The 21,326-nt window shown below is 37.0% G+C and overlaps 2 protein-coding genes and 1 pseudogene across 3 annotated transcripts; all 3 read right to left on the reverse strand.

The window, feature by feature from the left end:
• Positions 1-330: 330 nt before the first annotated feature.
• On the reverse strand, positions 331-2,832 carry LOC120152575 (pentatricopeptide repeat-containing protein At1g74850, chloroplastic-like). Its single transcript, XM_039164775.1, is given in 2 exon segments — positions 331-1,642; positions 1,645-2,832. Coding segments are annotated over 2 exon segments (2,475 nt in total). The 5' UTR covers positions 2,810-2,832; the 3' UTR covers positions 331-332.
• Positions 2,833-5,756: 2,924 nt separating this feature from the next.
• On the reverse strand, positions 5,757-8,278 carry LOC120152528 (protein DEHYDRATION-INDUCED 19 homolog 4-like). Of its 2 annotated transcripts, none has more exons than XM_039164730.1 (5): positions 7,945-8,278; positions 7,704-7,855; positions 6,500-6,577; positions 6,099-6,382; positions 5,757-5,997 (listed from the first exon to the last, which is right to left on the reverse strand). In XM_039164730.1, the coding sequence occupies exons 1-5, from the start codon at positions 8,027-8,029 to the stop codon at positions 5,880-5,882; spliced, it is 717 nt and encodes a 238-aa protein (XP_039020661.1). In that variant the 5' UTR covers positions 8,030-8,278; the 3' UTR covers positions 5,757-5,879. The 2 variants fall into 2 exon arrangements, with proteins under 2 accessions (XP_039020661.1, XP_039020662.1); XM_039164731.1 differs by having other exon boundaries at positions 7,704-7,843; positions 7,945-8,262.
• Positions 8,279-10,423: 2,145 nt separating this feature from the next.
• LOC120152518 lies at positions 10,424-20,915 on the reverse strand (annotated as a pseudogene).
• Between the last annotated feature and the right edge of the window lie 411 nt (positions 20,916-21,326).

A 21,326-nucleotide genomic window follows, 5' to 3' on the forward strand; every position in this document is an offset into this window, starting at 1 on the left:
ACCTTAGACACTTATTTTTAACAAAAATTCTTTAGACACCAAATGTCAATTTTTGGTATAATTTAGTTAGTTGTATTAAGCTTCTTTTAATAACTCATGACTTATTGATGTTAATAGTTTTTATATTTTTCTCAAATAATATCTTGAAGTGTTATTTGATTAAAAATAATAAACCGATGGATGTTTTTTTTATAATATTAATCTTAATTTTAAGATAAATTACACATATATTATGACAAGATTCTTATACAATTTTTTATGGGCAAAAAGCTCTTCGTTTTTGTTTGAGAGATCACATTGTCATGTAAGCTACACTCTACATTGCTAGAAAATCATTTCAATGCCATAGAAGGAATAGATGAGTTACTTAAAGCTATTATGTTAACCTCTGAAGATGAATCTGCGGCAGAGAACACTGGCTTGAGCTGAGACCGCTGACAGAGAAGACGCCCATTGTTCCACCCTTGAAAAGAAAACGATGACGGCAAATTATCCTCGAGGAATTTATAGGCAGCCTTAGCAACTGGAATATCACGAGCAATCAAGCTTTTCTCCATCTGTCCCCGTGCAACGACCACAGTAGCAAGTTGAGGAAGATCGTCGCCGCTCAAAAACATCTCCTGCATATTGTTGAGCCAGATCGACATAGCTGCGTAAGTGCCACCTTCCCACATCCTGTGAACATCCACTGAGAATACAAGTTTGTTTTGACGGAAGAGTTCGGGGAAGAGGCCTCTGTTTGTTGCTTCCTTGAGCACCCTTGCGGCTCGTTCTTTCTGACCCAACCACCAAAGTGCTTCTAAAAGAGCATTATAGAACCTTACTCCGAAGCCACATCCTTCGGAGTTGAGTTTGTCAAAGATGTACTCTACCATCTGCCAGTTTGAATCACCATCGAAATCTCCTCTTATCATCTGTCCAATTACTTGATGAACATTCGACACTCTGTTCGCAAGCATCTCATCGAGTAACTTATAGGCATCGTCCCACCTGTCACACTTCGCATAAACTGCCAGCATAATGCAATAGCACATGACACTAGGCAAAATTCCTAAAGCTTTGATTTCATTGAATTGCCCATTGCTCTCATCACAAAGGCCTGCAAAGCAATACACGCTTAAAACCGCTTCAAGGGTCCGTTCATCGGGATCACATCTTGCCTTTTCCATCTCTACGTAAGCCTTGATAGCATTCTCAAACTGGCCTCCTTGGCTAAACGCTTCGATCAGAGCATTGAACGAATCCCTGCTCTTTGCAACACCGGCCTCGTTCATTCTAGTCAAAATCGCTTCAGCTTCCTTGTACAATCCACCTCTAGCAAAAGTCTCAAGGAATGAATCGTAAGTTTTAATGGTCGGTTTGCTCCCTACCTCATTCATCGTGTTAAAGGCAACTAGAGCTTCCTCGTATAATGTCGCATGTCCATAAGCCTCGGTAACACCAGTATAAGCCCAGGAACTAGGTATTATCCCTCTTTCATGCATGTGAAGTAGAATTTTCTTGGCATCCTCGTGAAGCCCTCCCTTCCCACAAGCAAATATCAAACCATCGTAAGTCTTCATGTTAGGCTCAACATTCTCCTCTACCATATCGTGAAACAAAGTCACAACCTCCTTAAAATACCCACCCTCTCCAAAAACCTGATCAAAATATTATAAGTAGCCGCATCCGGCTCCGTATTGCTAGCTTTCATCTCGAGAAAAAGCTCTCGGACGTCGTCATACTGCCCATTCCTCCCGTACAAATTTAACAAAATACTATAAGTAGCTGCATTCGGCACACATCCTGCGGCTTGCATCTGCCTAAACACGCCCATCGCTTCCTTAATCGACCCTGACTTAGCATATGCGTCTAACAACACGTTATATGACATAATATCCAGCAAATTCCCTCCCGCTTCCATTTCCTTAAGCAACTGAGCAACTTTCTCCAGCTTTCCTAACTTCATAAATGTCTCAACAAGATACCTATAAGTCGTTAAATCGGGCAATATCCCGGCTTCATTCATATTCCTAAAAACCATTTCGGCCTCATTGCCTGAAACCCTATCAGCACAAGCACTAAGAAAAGTATTATACGTCACAATGTCAGGCTGTATTCCTTCATGTCTCATTTCAGCAAACAACCCTAACAAACCCTCCCAATCCAACCCACCCCTAGCGCACGCATTAATCACAGTGTTATAAGTCAAGATATTGGGCAACACTTTGTCTTTCTTCATTTTGGCTAGTAACTCAAGAGAAACATCGTACTCACCGTTCCGTCCGTAGGCATTGATCAACGCGGTGTAGGAGAAGACACTGCGAGGCACGCCTTGGCTAGGCATTTCGTCGAACACCTCGAGGCATTTATCTAGCAAGCCTTCGCGTCCCAAGAGACTGATCATGATGGTGTAGATGTGTTCGTTGGGGTTGCACCAGATCTGGCGCTGCATGTATTTGAAGAGGCGGAGGGAGCGTTGCCAATCGCCGCGGTGGGCGAACTCTTTGAACACCAAAGAGAAGTCTTTCAGCGAGAGTTTGTTGCGGAAGACGTCGAGGCATCTGGCAATGCTGCCGCGCGGCGGGAGGCTGCTTAGCTTGTTGATTAGAGTCTCGACGTCGTAGCTGTACTTGCCTTTTTCGACGGTCACGACGGGGTTGCCGATGACAATCTCTCGACCCTTTGCTCTGCATATTCCAGCGCCGCCAGAGAGGAAGCTACGGTTGCCGCCGGTGAATATTCGAGTGGAAGAGAGCGGCAGCCGGTTAATTGAAAGATTGGGAGGCTGCGTTAGAGCTAGGAAGCTATTAGGAATTGAAGTTGTCATTTGAAATGCCTAGCATCAGATTCGAGTGAAGCACGGAGCAGATAAATCTCTTGTTCATATAACTCTCTGGTAAAAATTATTTATTAAATACAAGGACTCTTACTTTAATAATGTTACATTAAGGTATTTTTGAAACAAATTTTATTAATCAACATATAATAACAAACTTTACACTGCAAATACATATAAAAATTAAATAATATAAATAAAAGTAAGAATATAATTAAAAGAAAAAGTATTTTAATATTTAATCCAAAAATTGCCAAAACAGTCCTAATGAATCGAATTCTGACTTGTTAAGGATCGACTTCTGATTTGTTTAGTTGATCTAATAACAATTAAGATAGGCTAAACTATAAAAATAGTCACCAAACATTTAGGCTATCTGTATTTTGGTCACTTAACTTTTGAAACTTAAAATTCGGTCATCGAACTTTTAGTTCGTTTTGAATAAATTTCTTATTGTTACCTCCCGTTTTTGCTCACGTTAACCTTCTTCTTTAACCCTCCGTTAACCTTCTTGTTTTGCTGACATGGTATTAACCTTCTTCTTTCTTCTTCTTCTTCAACTCCCGTTAACCCCTTCTTTTTCTTTTCTTCTTTCTTCTTCTTCTCTCTTAATCCATCTCATTCTTTCTCTCTCTAGAACCAAGTTAAGCATTGCTCATTCAACGGTCGTCGTACTCGTATTGCAAAAAAAGAATTACAGATAATTTGATCTGAGAAAGCGAAAATGAATTCAACAAAAGCAGAAGAAAAGCCAACAGAAATAAAAACATTTCGAACGGAGAGACAGACGAGAGGAGAGTCGACGGTGAAGCAAAAGATCATAAGAAAAAGCTGGGAAGAATCAAAGAAGATGTGGGAGATCGCAGGCCCTGCAATTTTGGTATCGGTCTCTCAGTTTTCGATCGGTTTCGTCACCGTCGCTTTCGCCGGTCACTTGGGAGAACTTCAACTCGCTGTAGTTACCATAACGACGAATGTCATCGAAGGCTTCGTTTTCAGTATCATGGTGAGTGATATCAAAACCCTAGACTCGTATCTTCCGATGATCGTATCCTTATGCTCGTGTCCTTGTTTAGTTAGGAATGAGAAGTGCACTCGAAACACTATGCGGTCAAGCCGTTGGCGCCGGATAAAACAACATGCTCGGAATCTATCTCCAAAGATCATGGATCATAACCGGAATAACCGCTCTATGTCAAACCCCATGTTACCTCCTCACAGAACCGATACTAAACCTACTACGACAAGACAAGGATATCGCGGAACTTGCCGAAAAAAATATTGTAGGATGGTGATCCCCCAGTTCTTCGCTTAAGCTATCAATTTCCCGATCCAAATGTTCCTTCAAGCTCAAAGCAAAGTCTGGGTTATGACCGTGATCTCTGTCTTCAGCTTGGGCTGTCTTGTTTTGTTGAACTGGGCTCTGGTGACCAAGCTGGAGCTCGGTCTACTGGGTGCAGCCATGGCCAGGAATATCTCGTGGTGGCTTCAAGTCATTGCGATGGTGGTTTATGTGGGTTCTGGGTTTTTCCGGATTCCTGGACGGGCCTTTCGCTGTTGGCCTTTAAATCGCTGTGCGGTTTCGTTAAATTATCGCTTGCTTCTGCTGTGATGTTATGGTTAGTTCTTCTCGGTCTCTGTGTGGGTAGATCAAGTTGCGTTTTCGAAATTTGATGAGAAAATTGAGGTTTCTTTTGGTGGTTGGTTTTTGCAGATTTTCTTCCGGTTCTAGAGAGAGAGAAATGATGAGTTGGATTAGGAGAAAAGAAGAATAAGGGTCAACGGGAGTTGAAGAAGAAGAAGAAGAAAGAAGAAGGTTTAATGACATGTCAGGAAAAAACTCTAAAAAACTAAAAAAATCTCACTTCAGCCCGTTACCAACCGTCACTGACAATATCCGACCACCATCGTCATCGTCGAATGATCACTCACCCGTCGCCGATTACTCATCGATAATCTTCGTTCTTATTATCAGTCAAATACTCAAATCCCTTAAATCTCTAAAATTCCCAACATACGAATCCCTAAAACTTTAAAATTTAATCTCCATGATAGAATGTCGAAGGAGCACCGACAGAGCACCGACGAAGATGGGTTTTGAGTTGAATTACACGGTGGTTTGAATGGTGGTGACGATGTGGCTTATGGATGTCGAGATTGACCGCAGCTGACGAAAAACGACGATGGCTTAAAATTCGACGAACCTTTAAACGCTTTTCCATGACATACATTGGCATCTTAAGATGAAAGACCAACATGGGTTTGATCAGGTCGACAGTAATGCTAACGATAGTGATGGTGACAATCACAACTGGTCGACCGACGATCATGTAAGGAGAAAGGGGGAAGGGAGAAGGTTGCTACACAAGACTTTTTTTTTAATAATTTTTTTTAAAAAATTTTAAAAAAAATTCTTAAAATTATATAACTTAACACGTATCACTTAATCATTAAATTTAATGATTGTTACGATCTAAACACTTAAAAGTATTCCAATGTAAACGTTAACCACCTAAATTTAAGAAAAATTCTATAAACACTAAAATATTTTTCGAGACAAAATTCAAACACTTATTTTGTGTTAAGCTTGATAAAAGTAGTCATAAATTGAAGACCAAAATAATAATAAGGGTAAACTCCACAATTAGTACTCAAATGATTATTTTTATTCTGTTTTAATAATTCAATTATTTTTATTTTAAAACTATACTTAACATTATATTTTAATTTTATTTTAGTCATTTATCGTTTAAAAAAAAACGATAATGATAATATCTTACCATATAATAATATCACATAATTATTGAAATTCTTTTAAAAAATATCACGTCAAAAAATTTGTTAATTTTTTTAACGATAATAAATTTTTTAATAACGAATAATTAAAATAAAACTAAAACGTTAAATAATTACATCACATCACATCCATAAAAGACAATCTGATCATGAAGCTTCAACATTTTCATTACTAATGTATTGGGGTTTCGATTCAAACCATATCAACTTGTTTCAATCCTTACCCAGAAATGCCTCTCAACAGTTCAATTACTACATTAGTTTCTCATTTCACTCGCTCTTTTAACAGAGTTGTCAACACCAGATCTTGCACGAATCCGGCTCTTCCCGTGGCCTGCCGGATCCGTTTTTCACGTTCTTCGTTACTCAACGAAGGATCGAAACTGTTCGAGACGACACAAACAAAAAAAACAAGAAGCATTATGTCTTGGACATATGAATTGTATCCGAGTTGCAAACAGAAAGTTCGTACTTTGGCCATTACCTTGATTTCCACATGTGTGCCGCTGCCGCATTCTTCCCTGTTGTATCTTCGAAACTAGTCACGAAGGATTTCGTAATTTCTTCGGTTTCAGATGCAGGGAAATTCATGATGAGTGACGAAAGGAACGAATCGGTGGCGGCACTGGACGCATTGACACTGCTTGGCCTATACGCACCGCCACCTAGAAGTACTTGCAAATGCGCTTCTCGCAGATCCCTACCGAGGAGTGACAGCGCCTGACTGTTCGGAATCGCAACTCTACGTAGCCTGCGACGTCTCTGCAAGTAATCTTTTGTTAAGGGAAACTAAAGTTATATACAGTTCAACTGGCAAGAGCATAATTTCCAAATCAGATGAAGAAGAAAAACAAGGAAATGAGAAGTCCCGTTATCGAAGGATATCTTGAACAAATTCCCGTGTTGCAGCGTGATATGACTTAGCATGTCTCTGGCTACTTTGACGTAGCAGACCGGACAAATCTGTAACGGAAAGATCGATGCCAGCATTAGACGATTCACCATGAAAAACATCTACGGGACCTTTTTTCCATCATAAATCCGAAGGTGAAGGATAATGAAGTTCGATGTTAAACCAAACTAATGAGTTGTATTTGTCCCTGCATATAACTATTTCGAATTTCATCAATCTCAGACACAGAAGTTACAGAAGGCAATCAGACAGAGCCAAAAAGAAGAGCACAAGATTAGATTATTCCAGCGAACGAACCATAGACCTGCAGTTGAATCGAGTCTGCACTACAGACAGGGTGAGACCAAAGGGATTTTAATGAAACCGGACAGGAATCTCCTACGGATCGAAAAGGGGGAGATGTCTAGGAATTGATTAGCTATTGAAATCTACCTCCATCATCCATGATGTATACCAAATGTTCATTCCTCTATACCCTTAGCAATGGCACATACTCTATGCTAATTCTCAATACTAAACATTATCTACCAGTCACACATCCCTTTCCCATGTATGTACACTTTCCATGTTTTATCCGTTGAGTACAGCATTCATTTCCCCGCATAAAAATAACATCACCAACCCAGTTTACTTGAGGCTAAATGACCTATGATTAGCTTACTTAAGGTTAGGCACGAAAGCAAAATTTTATATGCGAAATATAAAATTTTAAGAGACAAAATTAGATTATCAATAGAAAACATAAAGTAACATTCCAGGCCCCCTCGATTCATCCCGGCTTGAGGCATCATGTACCATCCATAAAGTGTATGTTTTAGTTCATCAAACGTTATACAAACGACAATGAACTCGTATCCCGGGATTTAAATAGCGGTTTACTATCGGAATAGCATACGTTATAGCTGCTCTCAACCTGGCGTTGGGCTAGCCTACCACCCTAGCTCCCATTCTCCCCATTATATATGATAATAGGGTCAGCTAATTTTTGTTTACTATCGGAATATCAGACGTATAGCAGGTATTGCATTACCATAAAATACCTAACCGCAATAGCATCCGCCATATCTGCAATCGAACACAACACAGCCGAAAACGCAAACACAAACGCAAACACAATGGCAATTTAAATCCTCGACTAAAAAAATATTTTTCTTAAGGTTAATCAAATTTGCTTACCGTAACTTTTGATTCGCAGGGATGATCATCTTCGAGATGCGAACACAGAGACGCAATATCGAAATCCTCGTAACAGTACGGACATGGGAAATCGGGTCGAACTTCATCGTCTACCTCAAAATCATCGATGCTCAAACGATCTTTATTCATTTCTTTTGTTCATGTTTCAGAAAGTAAAAAATGAGATGGAATAAATAGCAAAAAAAAAAAAAAACCCAGAAAAAATTGAAATCAAACATACCTAAATGAGAGGTCTGATGGCGGTGCTGCAAATTATATTGGCGTTTGGCAGCGGCGAGACGAGACTTCCAGAACTCGGAATCCATCGGATGGCCCAAAGGTTGAGCTTTCTGACTATTTTTATTAAAATTTTACCATTCAAAAAACCAAAACAATTAAACCTTTAAAAACAAAGAAAAGTATAGCAATATCTACAGAGATTTGTTCCTTTCCCTTCAAAATTTACATATATTTCTGGGTTTTTCTTTGCCTTTTTGAAAAAGCCTTAGACTTTGTTCATCTCAATAAGCTCTTTAACGATGAAAAAAAAACAGAGAGAGAGAAGTTATATTATTTGTTTATTCACAAGATAATGACAATTAAAAACTGGATGATGCTTGATTTCATGGTTAAAAAAACGATTCTTTGAATTAAAAAAACGTCTTAATCTGATGGGAAAGCTTCGAAAATTGACGATTGAATCGAGAGAGGGGCTTGAACACCACTAGACAAGAGGCGGCGTAGAGCAATTGTCGGGTTTTTCTGCCTTTTCCTCATTGTCAAGTGTTTTTCTTAGTAATTTGTGGTCTAAATTTAATGCATTTTTCTTGTTTTAGGGAAAGAAAATAGTGGTGGCCATTAAGCTTCTATTTGTATAATAACCACATGCTTGGATATTAATATAATGATTTTTCAATTCTATTTTTGGATAAGTATTAACGTATTTTTTCATTAATCAAATTCACTTATTATTTTAAAAAGAAAAAGATAATGTATATAAATAATCCACGGGCGTTGTTTTATTGAATATTCTGACTATTGAACGTTACGAAATAGTCTTTTGATTATTAGGCGTTGCTTAGTTGAGTCATTCGATTATTAAAAGTTATAAATACTCACTCGACTATTCACATGTTCTAAATTCGTCATTTTCCATTAAAAATTTGATTGTCGTCTGAGTTGGATGTTAACCTACTCACTTGAATATAATAAAATTTGATCTCATAACTATTTAAGTTGTATTTTATGGACCTAGTCTTTTGTTTACATTATGTCGTCGAGCCAGTGTTTGAAACACTATGTCGTCGAGCCAGTGCTTGAACACTATGTCGTCGAGCCAATGCTTGAAACACTATGTTGTCGAACCAGTGCTTAAAAGCAATTATGGTGTCAATATACATTATTAAAATATAATTTTATCATATCTCAGTCAGCAGGTTAACGTTGAACTCAAATGACTGTCAATTTTTTTAACAAAAAATGACGAGTTTGGAAAATATGAATAGTCGAGTGACTATTTTATAACTTTTAATAGTCGGGAGACTTTACAAAGCAATATCTTATAGTCGGGGTACATTTTATAACTTTTAATAGTCAGTGGACTAAACAAAGTAACACCATGTTTACCTTACCCAAGAAAAAAACGTTTTAAATCTTAAGGATGACGATATCACTGAGTAAGAGTGTATAGATTCGAATATCATATTATATTCGATCTACAAATTTAAATATATGAGATTTAAGTAAAATATTGATCTATATCTTATTCCAAAAAACTGGATATCTAAAGTTTCGGACACATATTTCAAGCAATATGGAGTTGCTCAAATTATAGAACATGGCCTAAGTCGATTAGATTATCACTCAATTCGACAATCCTGGATACAGTTAAAACAACCTACGTGCATGCAATTAGGGATGAGCATGGGTTGGGTCGGGGTCGGGTTTTTGGTCCATCCGATCCGACTCAAGAATAAGGAATCTTCTACCCGAGATCGACCCGACTCGATCAAAACAAGATTTCACCCGATCTGAACCCGACCCGATATATAACTTAAAAATATGACCCGATTTGACCCGACCCGAAATAATAAAAAAAATATTATTTTTATTCAATAAAAAACAGACTTAATTGAAAAAAAAATATATAGAGGGATATTATTGTAAGTATTTCTAAATATATTACATAAAATTATTATTTTTTTGGGTCGGTTATTTTTCACCCTAAACCAAATCCGACCCGAACATCACAATTAAAAAACCTGACCCGAATCCATTTTTAAAAAAAAAACCTGACCCGATCAGGTCGGGTCAGATCGGAACCTGTCGGTTTCAGGTCTCATGCCCGTCCTACATGCAACACTAACTTGATGTTAGAATTGCAATGGATTAATGACTCATGACTAATGTTTGGTTTACTTAATCTATACAAGTGGTGAGTGAACTGTCATATGCGATTTTCAGTTTAATTTGCTACTTCCGTTAACTCAAATGACTATTTCGTAACTTCTTATAACTAAGGGACACAACAAAAATGCCTACATATATGAGAGACTGTCAATGCAATTTACCCTTTTTATTTCGGAGGTCTTAAAATGTATATATATGTATCAATCTATGTTCCCACGTACCCACAAAATGTACATATGAAGACACTAAACAAACAAACAAATAAAAAAACCCTCTCTCTTGATGATCTTCTATTTCTCTTCTTACATCAATTACGATGGCTGATTCGATTTTTCGCGACGAGCGATATCGAGTCTAAAAGAAGGTGAAGTTTCAAGTGAAGGAGAGGCGTCAAATGATGTTGTATTATCTTTTAGTGCTATGTTTTTCCTAGCATTGGCTCTCCATCTCTTCAAACCTTCCACCACTTTTCTCCAAAGATAGTTTTCTTCATTGATTTTCCCATCTGTTAAAAGTTGAGTAAGCAATTATTGATAAAGGAGATTCGAGTTTTAAATTTAATTTTAAATAATTTAGAATGATTACAATATAATATCTATTCAGTCTTTGTAATCGTTCGAATCCAAATCTGTATGGATTTACTATTTATGGGTAGCTGTATGGATTTACTGATGGCGTGTACATGAAAAACATGCAATATTGTTACCTGAATGACTAAAGCGTATAAAGGCAGAGTAACATATCCGCAAAGGATTTGAACCAAAGCTTCAATATCTTCAGCCTTTTGATGGAAACATGATCTTAATCCAAATCTGTACTGCGGTTTTTAAGAAAAAAAGAATCTCAAGTAAAAGGGAGTGTTGTTTTCTCTAGAGGTCTTAGATCTATCTACATAGGGTGTATATGCGTTGTCGATTGGTTAAGAGAGTTTTAAACATATACTATCTTGTAATCACCCAAACTATTAAAAAAAGAAAATGCTTACCCAAGTCCATGTGAAGAATGCCAGATTGAAATGAATTCTGCAAACCCAAAATGTCCTTTAGATTAAGAACTTGATCATCAAATTCTAATGAATATATTAAGTTCTGGGTTGACCTGAAACAATATGAAGTGCATAGGTGGAGAAGAAATTTGGGTCGACCAAACCAGAAGAAATGGTCACTAGGCTTGACAAGGAAAGCTCCTCTCACAACTTGAGATTTCTCATGTCTTCCCAAACACACCTTTGTGACGATGCCTTGAAGTTGAGTTCCCACCAGCAATAACATCTGTTAAACAAAATGTGTTTAAATGTGGGCCTAATGTAAAAATTCATCCCTGAAGTATTATTTTTTTGAAGCATTTAGATTTCAATATTTCATTTTGGGGTACGGTGTCCCATGATCGGATGAAAACCATCAATTTATTAACGGTCAACAATTATCGTTGACGTGACAAATCTTATATGTCTATAGTGATATTGTGGCATGTTTAATGTCATCACTTTGAAAAATTATTAAATGAACCCGACTCACCACGTCATTTATGGTCCCGACCAATAACATTTTGTGATAGACTGGAGATATTAGAGAAGGAAATCGAAGAAGAAGAAAGGATTTAAGAAGTAAGAAACGAGAGATTACAGAAAGAAAAATTCTTCATTCATTTCATAAGGAATCCAATTCCTATTACAACCTATATTATTTAGTTACAGGGCTAAAACAGTCATTTGCAAGGATGCCAGCTGGCAGTACTTTTAACAGATTATAACAACTATAGATTCTCTTCTTGCAGGGTATTAGACTGAACACGTGGACTATTCCTTCTCCTTTTGGACTGATTGGGCTGCTACTTCCTCTTGGATAATATCTCGGTCTGCTTCACCATCTTCTGAACCGATCTTTAATTCATTTCCCAGAATCCCTAATTTCCCATTTTCATTTCCCTCTCGCACCTCAATCCCTAATTCCCCTTTTACAATTCTCCTTCGCATCTCAATCCCTAATTCACCATTTTTCTCTTCGTTTCCACGCTCATATCTTCCAACCGTGACAATACCCGCCGCTGGAGAAGATCCTTGTCCCCAAGGATCAAAATTCGGAAATTGACCTCGAAGCACAGAATAATCCTCCCATGTGTCGTTCGTAGCTCCAAGTTAGTCCAACGAACCAATAACTGAGTTATCAGTTTGTTTTGTCGTTTAACTATTCGTCTGCCCAGGATTTGACTTGGTTCAATCTTTAACTGACCTTCTTCGTCCATTACAGGAGGATCTATTAAAGATGATACGGCTGCACCAATATGTTTTTTCAATAAACTAACATGAAAATCCGGATGTAGACGTGAGGTCTCCGGTAAGTCTAGCTTATAAGCAACCTCTCCAATTCTTTCAATAATCTTATAAGGTCCATAAAATCGTGCTGCTAATTTTAAATTTTTTCGCAGGGCAAGAGAGGTCTGTCTATAAGGCTGCAATTTCAGGTAAACCAAATCACCAACCTGAAAAGTTCTCTTTGATCTGTGTTTATTTGCTTTTTGCTTCATTCGATTACTTGCCTGTTCTAACTGAGACTTGACTAATTGCCTGATATCTTCCCTATTCTGCATTAACTCTGATATGCTTTGCACTGAACTGTTTGTATGCCATACCATAGTAGGAGGCTTGTAGCCATATAGGACTTCAAAAGGTGTTAACTTAAGAGCAATATGGTAGGTAGTATTATACCACCATTCAGCATGAGGCAACCACTTTGCCCATTGCTTTGGTTGGAAAAAACAGAGGCCCCTAAGATACTGTTCTAAGCACTGATTTACTCTTTTTGACTGTCCATTAGTTTCAGGATGGTAAGCAGTGCTAAATAGGGTCTTAGTGCCTAACTGTTTCATTAGCTCTCTCCAAAAGAGGCTAGTGAAAGTCTTGTCCCTGTCTGAAATGGCCATTTTAGGCTGGCCATGCAACTTGTAGACAGAATCTATGTATAATTTGGCTACCTCTACAGCAGTGTAAGGGTGTGCTAATGCAAAAAAATGGCTATATTTAGTAAACTTGTCAACCACCACAAGAATACAATTCTTTCTCAAAGATGTAGGCAAACCCTCAATAAAATCCATAGTAATTACTTCCCAAGCCTGATGAGGAATATGTAGAGGCTGTAACAACCCTGGTTTAGGCACATGCTCCACCTTAGTCTGTTGACAAACTTCACATGCTCTTACATAAGTAGCTACCATAGCTTTCAATTTAGGCCAATAGAAGTAAGTCCTAATCCTTTGATAGGTAGCCTGACTGCCAGAATGGCCACCATAAGGGGAATCATGTAGTGTCTGAAGTATCTGTAGTCTAAGAGATCCAGCAGCCCCAATATACACTCTATCCTTAAATCTAAGGATACCTCTTGAATACTTCCACTGAAGATCAGCATTAGGATTAACAGATAATATAAAAATCCATTGCTGAGCTATAGAATCATCCTTATAACTCCCCTCCACTTCATGAACCCAACTAGGAATGATTAGGGTAGTGCTCATAGTAAAACATTCAGCATGATCTTTCCACTGTCTAGATAAGGCATCAGCAACAACATTTGATTTGCCTTTCCTGTATTGAATAGTGTAATCCAGCCCCAATAACTTGGTTAAGCCTTTCTTTTGAATGACAGTAGTCAATTTCTGTTCTAATAAATATTTCAATGGTTCATGATCTGTTTTAATCACAAAAGACTTACTCTCTAAATAATGCCTCTATTTGGAAACTGCTAGAAGTATAGCAAGACACTCTCTTTCATAAATAGAGAGTGCTGCATGTCTAGGACTCAGAGCTTTACTTAAATAGGCAATAGGTCTGCCCTCTTGAGATAAACCTGCACCAATACCACCTGAACTGGCATCTGTTTCTAAATAAAAGCTCTTACCAAAATCTGGTAAGGCTAAAATAGAAGCAACACACATAGCCTTCTTCAATTCTTCAAAGGCAATCAAGGCTACATCAGTCCACTTAAAACTGTCTTTCTTAAGCAGCTGAGTTAGAGGTTTGCTAATTGACCCATAATTTTTAATAAATCTTCTGTAATAACCTGTCAATCCCAAGAATCCACGCAAAGACTTTAATGACTTAGGCACTGGCCAATTCCTCATAACTTCCACCTTCTTAGGATCAGTAGAAACTCCATTAGCTGAAATAATATGGCCCAAGTATTCAACTTGAGTCTGTCCAAAGAAGCATTTAGACAGATTGTCAAATAGCTGATTCTGATGCAGTACTTCTAAAACCAGTTGTAAATGAATAACATGATCTTTCATAGAAGTACTATAGACTAAGATATCATCAAAAAATACCAAGACAAATTTTCTAAGGAATGAACTAAACAATTCATTCATTAAAGCTTGAAATGTAGCAGGGGCATTAGTAAGCCCAAAAGGTATCACCTTAAATTCATAATGACCCTGATGAGTTCTGAATGCTGTCTTGTATATGTCCTCAGATTTAATCCTTATTTGCCAATATCCAGATCTGAGATCAATCTTGCAAAAATAAACTGCTCTATGTAATTCATCTAATAGATCTTCAACCACAGGTATAGGAAACTTTTCCTTCACATTCATGTCATTTAATTTCCTGTAATCCACACAAAATCTCCAAGTACCATCCTTCTTTTTGATAAGAAGGCATGTAGAAGCAAATGGACTCCTACTAGGCTGAATAATAGAGGCTGAAAGCATACTAGAAATCTGTCTTTCCACTTCCTCTTTCTGATTGTGTGGAAATCTATAAGGTCTCAAATTGATAGGAGTAGAGTCAGACTTTAAAGGAATAGCATGGTCATGGGTCCTTGTAGGTGGTAAACCAGTAGGCTCATCAAAAATAGATTGATATCTCTGTAAAAGAGGTTGAAGAGTTGCTGGAACAGGTTTTGAATCTTCAGACATAGTCAAGAAAATCACATGTCCAAAAATAGGAGAATCTGATGTTGTCATCTTCAATAATGTAGCTCCAGAAATTTGCTGCAAAAAATTAGATGGTTGTTGTCCTTGTATAATAATATTCTCCCCTTGATATTGAAAACTCAGTGTCATTCGATTAAAATCCATCAAAATAAGACTAAATAATTTCATCCAATCCACCCCCAACACCATATCACTGCCACCTAACTGTAGGAGTCTGAAATCATGAACAAAAGAGTGTCCTTGCATCTGTCATTCCACCTGATTACATCTTGTTGAACTATAAAGTTGTTGTCCATTGGCTACTGTGATTGCCAAAGGATATGGTGTAAGTACATGTATACCAGCATCAGCCCACTGTGGAGTCAAAAAACTATGAGTACTTCCACTGTAAATCAAAATACTAAGTGGTATGCCCTTAATGGCTCCTTGAATCCTTAATGTATTATGGCTAATGCAGCCCGTAATAGCATTCATAGAGATTTCTAGAGCCTCCTTTTCCTGTATCAATTGTTGATATGATTCCATAGTAACATTATCTGTAGGAACAGCAGCCTCTTCCTCAATCATCAGATTTAAATTCCTTGACTTACATTGATGCCCTGGAAGAAATTTCTCCCCACACTTGAAACAAAGATTGTTTTGCCTTCTATAATCCATAAGATTCTGTTTAGGATTAGAAACTGATGTGTTCTTGGTAATTGCTGGCAATGAAGCTAATTTAGAAGTAACAATGGGGTTTGGGTAGGGTGGGCTTTTAAAAGAGGGCCTACATCTTCTGTTTTCATAATCAATAGATAATTCATAGAGTTTTGATTGTTTGTATGCTTCAGGCAAATTTTTAGGATCTAGAGCCTTCACCCTATATTTAATATCCTCCCTTAGTCCACTGATAAAAAGTGACACAAAGAAATCCTCATTTAATGTAGGATTTTGTAATAACATATAAGGTTGTAGCTCTTCAATTTTTTCCTGATAAGCCTCAACAGTCCCTTTATGAGTCAACTTAGTAAATTCTTCTACTATATCAGAAAAAGACTTGTCACTAAATCTATGACAAAGATCTGCTTCAAATTCATGCCATGTTACATGGTGTTTCTGCATAATATATCCATCAAACCAAACCTCTGCTTTTCCCGTCAAGTACATAGTGGCTACCTCTACTCTATGCTCAACAGGAACACCACAAATGGAAAAATATTTCAAACATTTTTGAAGCCACCCCCTAGGATTAATCCCCTCAAAAAATGGTAAATCAATTTTAGGTCTATGCCACATTGACCCATAACTGATAAAAGAACTCCCTGGTCCCCCGTTTTCAGCTTCCAGTCCCATAATAGGTCTATTGTTACTGTTTTCACCCGCTTGATTCTCAGGCCTAGAACTGTTCTTAAGGGCTAAACAAGCATCAGTCTTGTCTTTCAATATTCCCGGTTCATCAGTTTTATAAGTGAATCTTGATTTATCCTTTACTACAATCACCAAAACAAGATTTTTCTCCCCATTTTTAGAGTTATCAGGAGTGTTTACCTGATCACCTTCAGACTGCTCTTGTTCTCCATCTCTTCCAGTTAAGATCTTCAAGAGTTTTTCCACATATCCTTGGTTGGTAGCCATTCTAGTCTCCATTTCAGTAATTCTGTTCTCTTGGGCCTCCCACCATTTAGGTGGATTAGAATCATCGTTACCCTTTTTCACCAATGTTGTCAAATCTTCCATCTGTTTCTGTAACCCGGCTAAATCTGCCTCCATACTCTGATTTTTCTTTGTCATGCTCGTGATTTACTTGCCAGAACCGAAGCTCTCGATACTAATTTGTGATAGACTGGAGATATTAGAGAAGGAAATAGAAGAAGAAGAAAGGATTTAAGAAGTAAGAAATGAGAGATTACAGAAAGAAAAATTCTTCATTCATTTCATAAGGAATCCAATTCCTATTACAACCTATATTATTTAGTTACAGGGCTAAAACAGTCATTTGCAAGGATGCCAGCTGACAGTACTTTTAACATATTATAACAACTATAGATTCTCTTCTTGCAGGGTATTGGACTGAACACGTGGGCTATTCCTTCTCCTTTTGGACTGATTGGGCTGCTACTTCCTCTTGGATAATATCTCGGTCTGCTTCACCATCTCCTGAACCGATCACGTGCTGTTCCACTTCATCAGTTAATATCATTCGCCCTTCAATTCCCAGAATCTCTAATTTCCCATTTTCATTTCCCTCTCGCACCTCAATCCCTAATTCCCCTTTTACAATTCTCCTTCGCATCTCAATCCCTAATTCACCATTTTTCTCTTCGTTTCCACGCCCATCTCTTCCAACCGTGACACATTTTTTATTTCATTTTTTTACAAGGTGAATCTTCACCTCTTTCTTACGTGTAAATAAGGAGTGAGCAGTTATTTAAAAGTTATTTTAAAATTAATGGATGTGATTCACTAAGACTATAAATGACGTGGTGAGTCGGGTCCATGAAATAATTTCTCCATCACTTTAGACACGTGATAACATCACATCATCACTTTAAACACGTGATAATATTACGTCATCACTTTGGACACATGACAATATCATATCATCACTTTGAATATGTGATAAATGTCACATCATCACTTTAGACATATGACACGTACCACATGAGCGATAAGGCGTTGATCGTCGGTCAACTAAACTAAAAACTTTTAGTTAATTAGGAGTATTTTGTCCCAAAATAAAATATGAGTAAATATATAATGATAGAAGTTATTATTTAATCAAACGTTTACAATATTTTTGGGGATATGCCTTCATTGTATTATTCTTAATCTACTTATGGATGATCAGTACTCTTTGTTTTACTCACCAATGGTGGAATGAAAGGAAGCCAGAGATAACTATAAAAACCTGCAGATTACATCAATATATGAAAATTTTCGGCTTTAGTACCCATGTAATTATAAAACTGCATAAATTTTAAGTTAATGTATCTTTGAGTTGACCACCATGTGCATTCAAGAATATGAAGAACATTGAGAAAATCCAAACCCAGAGGCTGAGGGGGGAAAAAGGAACAAAACAAAGGTTAAATGTTATTATCAAATTTCGATGTGGGATAAGCATCAAGATTTCATATTAAACACACTAACCTTGTTCCAACTACTACTCAAAAGTCCTTTTCCAGTGCTCTTTCTATGTACTTTTGAAAATCAAAGTAGCTTCCCTCTGAAAAATGTGCCTGAAAAGTCAGTCTCTTGAGATTATATCATTCTATCTGTATTTACAAATGCAATTTTGAACTAATTTGTATTGTTTACCGTGATGAATCCATGTCTAAGAGTGAAGTAGTCAACTTTAGAGACGGATGCATTGAACTGTCGAAGGAAACACGCCTGAAAAAACATGTCAAACACATCATATTCAGATGACCGATTTCATGGTAGAGGATCATGCTTAAAAGTTGAACTCACCGGCCAACGAAGAAATTTGTGTTCACTCCAAAACCTGAGATGTCGCCTTGCAAATGGTGTTTGATGGATGATGAGGAACCTCCTAGGATCTATTTAGTGGAGGAAAGTAAGATAGTAAATTAGTAATCTATTTGGGACACTGTAGCTGAAGGATAAGGATGCCATAAATGTTAGGATGCCTCCAAAGGCTTTCCAAAAGCTTACCATTTGAGAATTGGTATTCTGTATTCTAATGTTCTTGTTTCAGCCTCCCAAGATTCCCATCTCCTACTCTGCCAAATAAAGAGAGAAAAAAAGGCACAATAACATAAACTATCCTTAATATTTGACTAGTTAATTTGATTCTTATCTTCTATTTTTAGGATTATTTTAGCTCTCAATTCTTTATTTTGAGACAAATGACTCATGGTTGGATTGAAACTATTAGTTAACTAACGATCAACGCTTGTTACTAATATGATAAGTTCTATGTATCCCAAAGTAAAGATGTGACACGCAATACATGTACATAAGTGATAGTGACGCATGCCACATATATATAAATGATGGTGTAGCACATGACACATGTGCATAAGTGATAATATAATACATGACACATATACATAAGCATGTCACATCATCATCTTGGACATATAAGGCTTGTCATACCAACGACAAACACTGACTGTTAATTAACTAACGTTTCATCTAATCATAAATCATTTTTCCCCAAAATAAAATGTTGAGATTAAAATATTTCATAAAAAAAATAGACTAAAACAGCTATCTTATTTAATATTATGGCTGAATTTTGGTAGTATAAAAAACACCCTAAAATGTGAAACCCAAGTTTCATTTCCCCATGTGGCTCTCTCAAGAACCACGAGAAAGTTCACATTATGTGGAAATTTCCCTTTCTATAGCACTCAATGAACCTCTGCTTTAACAAAAGTCAAAATTGAACAACCAAAACCCATTGCTGCCCCCAATATAATACTCACAAGGTGTCAACAGGTCAACAAAAAAGGAAATTTTTACTTAAAAAAAGAATCACCCTCGCCATGTCAAGACTAAATGTGAGTATGCATGATAAAGAATGGAAGAAAGCCAGCCCAAATATCAAGTACTGAAGTTCATTCACTCCTCTAGACAACAATGAGACCTTCCCCTGCTCGAAAATGGCAGCAAAGAATCATTCACAAAAGAGTAAATTTCTTGCAAACTTAACTCCAAAAACATGAAGTCTGGCATTTCATCGAACACATACCTGAGCTTCACATTTTGCTTCTTCAGGACTATCATTTGAAGGATGACTGCAAGGGAGAAAAGTTTCACCTACACTCTTGGGGATGCATACATTTGCTATTGGCTTTTCACTCACAGTTAACAGCAACGAAATGAAACCAAGCTGCAATAATTCTACAATTAAAAAAGAGTTAAGATCAGTTCATAATTTGCAACACTAAAAGAATGAAGAAATGTTTCTATCTAGTTTGGAACTAATATATTCTCACCGGATTTGATCTTGTCAAGAACCTGGATAAGAGATTTCCTTATTCTCTTATTGAAATACTATCAAAGGGTGAAAAGAAATGAAAATCAGAATATATGAAACTAGTGAGTGCATGGAAGAAAGGAAAAAGGGTTATTTTTCTGCATGGTTAGAGGCGTACTGTGTACTGACCTTAGCTAGAAGATGAAGTAAGTGTTCGATAAAAATGAAGATGGAAAACAAGACAAAAACAACAGCAGCGACAGCCCATGTTGGAGTTCTTTCAAGTGTTATTGCAGAGCTTGTTTCTATCGTAGCTTTGTTCATGATCTTGAAAACAACTGGATTGAAAGTGATGAGTTGGTGCAGATAATTTATAGAAATAGCAAAGCCTGTGGTGGTGGCAGTAGTCAACGTACAGCGTCTGTCCCGGGGACCAGTGGCCACCTTGTTTCTGTTACCGATTCCACTACGTTGAGCGATCAACACTTTTGGAATATCTAACACGGTATTTCCAAAAAAAAAAAAAGAACACCATCTTTTCTCTATTTTGAAATGGATAATTAGAATACCCTTAAACGCATGGGTGGATCCATCGAGTCCAAATCTTAATATTCTTTTCTTAAAAATAACGGGTATAAAATATTTTTTATTTTTTCCATTTTTACTTAATATATTAAATTAAATTTTATATTTTTTTCCTAAATAATGATATGCACTTGGCCCCCTAAGGGGCTTAGTGCATCCGCCTCTGATTAAACGGAATGTTTACTTTAAAATATATGAGTTCAAGTGTTCGACTTCGAATTACTGTATTTATAGGATATGTATATTATTAACGGTAAAAAAAAGATTTTGAACCGTTATTATCTTAAATCATAATATTCAAAAAAAATAATACAATGTATATTTACTTTGATAAAATACACTCCTTTCGTTCCACTAATTTTACCCATTGTTAACTATTAGGAAGCTCATTTGACCACATGCCAAGTGATTTAAAATGAGAGAAATGATAAAAAGAGAAAATAACCTCAGTGACTAAAAATCCCATATAATATATGATTTTAACCAACTTTTTCCGGATTTGCCAAAATGACCAATAAAATCGCAATGTGATCGCTAATTCGCAACGCGATCTCCATTATCGCAAATTCGCGTTGCATTTCGCGTTGCGATAGTTGAAAATCGCGTTGCGATGGTCTACAGTGTCGTTGCGATTTTCCCGATTCGCAATGCGAATAAGTAAATCGCAACGCGAATTGGGAAAATCGCAATGCGATACTGACTATTGCAATGCGATACTGACTATCGCAATGCGATAATACAAAATCGCAACGAGATACTGACTTTCGCAACGCGATAAT

Source organism: Hibiscus syriacus, unplaced genomic scaffold (assembly GCF_006381635.1).
Source record: "Hibiscus syriacus cultivar Baekdansim isolate YM2019G1 unplaced genomic scaffold, ASM638163v2 tig00111092_pilon, whole genome shotgun sequence".
NCBI lineage: Eukaryota > Viridiplantae > Streptophyta > Magnoliopsida > Malvales > Malvaceae > Hibiscus > Hibiscus syriacus.

What these genes read in the sequence shown, in the direction of transcription:
- LOC120152528 (XM_039164730.1), bottom strand. Translation starts at nt 8,029, where the DNA reads ATGGATTCCGAGTTCTGGAAGTCTCGTCTCGCCGCTGCCAAACGCCAA. An exon ending in AACACGGGAATTTGTTCAAG is followed by an intron (nt 6,383 to 6,499) that starts ATATCCTTCGAT and finishes ACAAAAGATTAC; the next exon opens with TTGCAGAGACGTCGCAGGCT. An exon ending in GCACACATGTGGAAATCAAG is followed by an intron (nt 5,998 to 6,098) that starts GTAATGGCCAAA and finishes CGTCTCGAACAG; the next exon opens with TTTCGATCCTTCGTTGAGTA.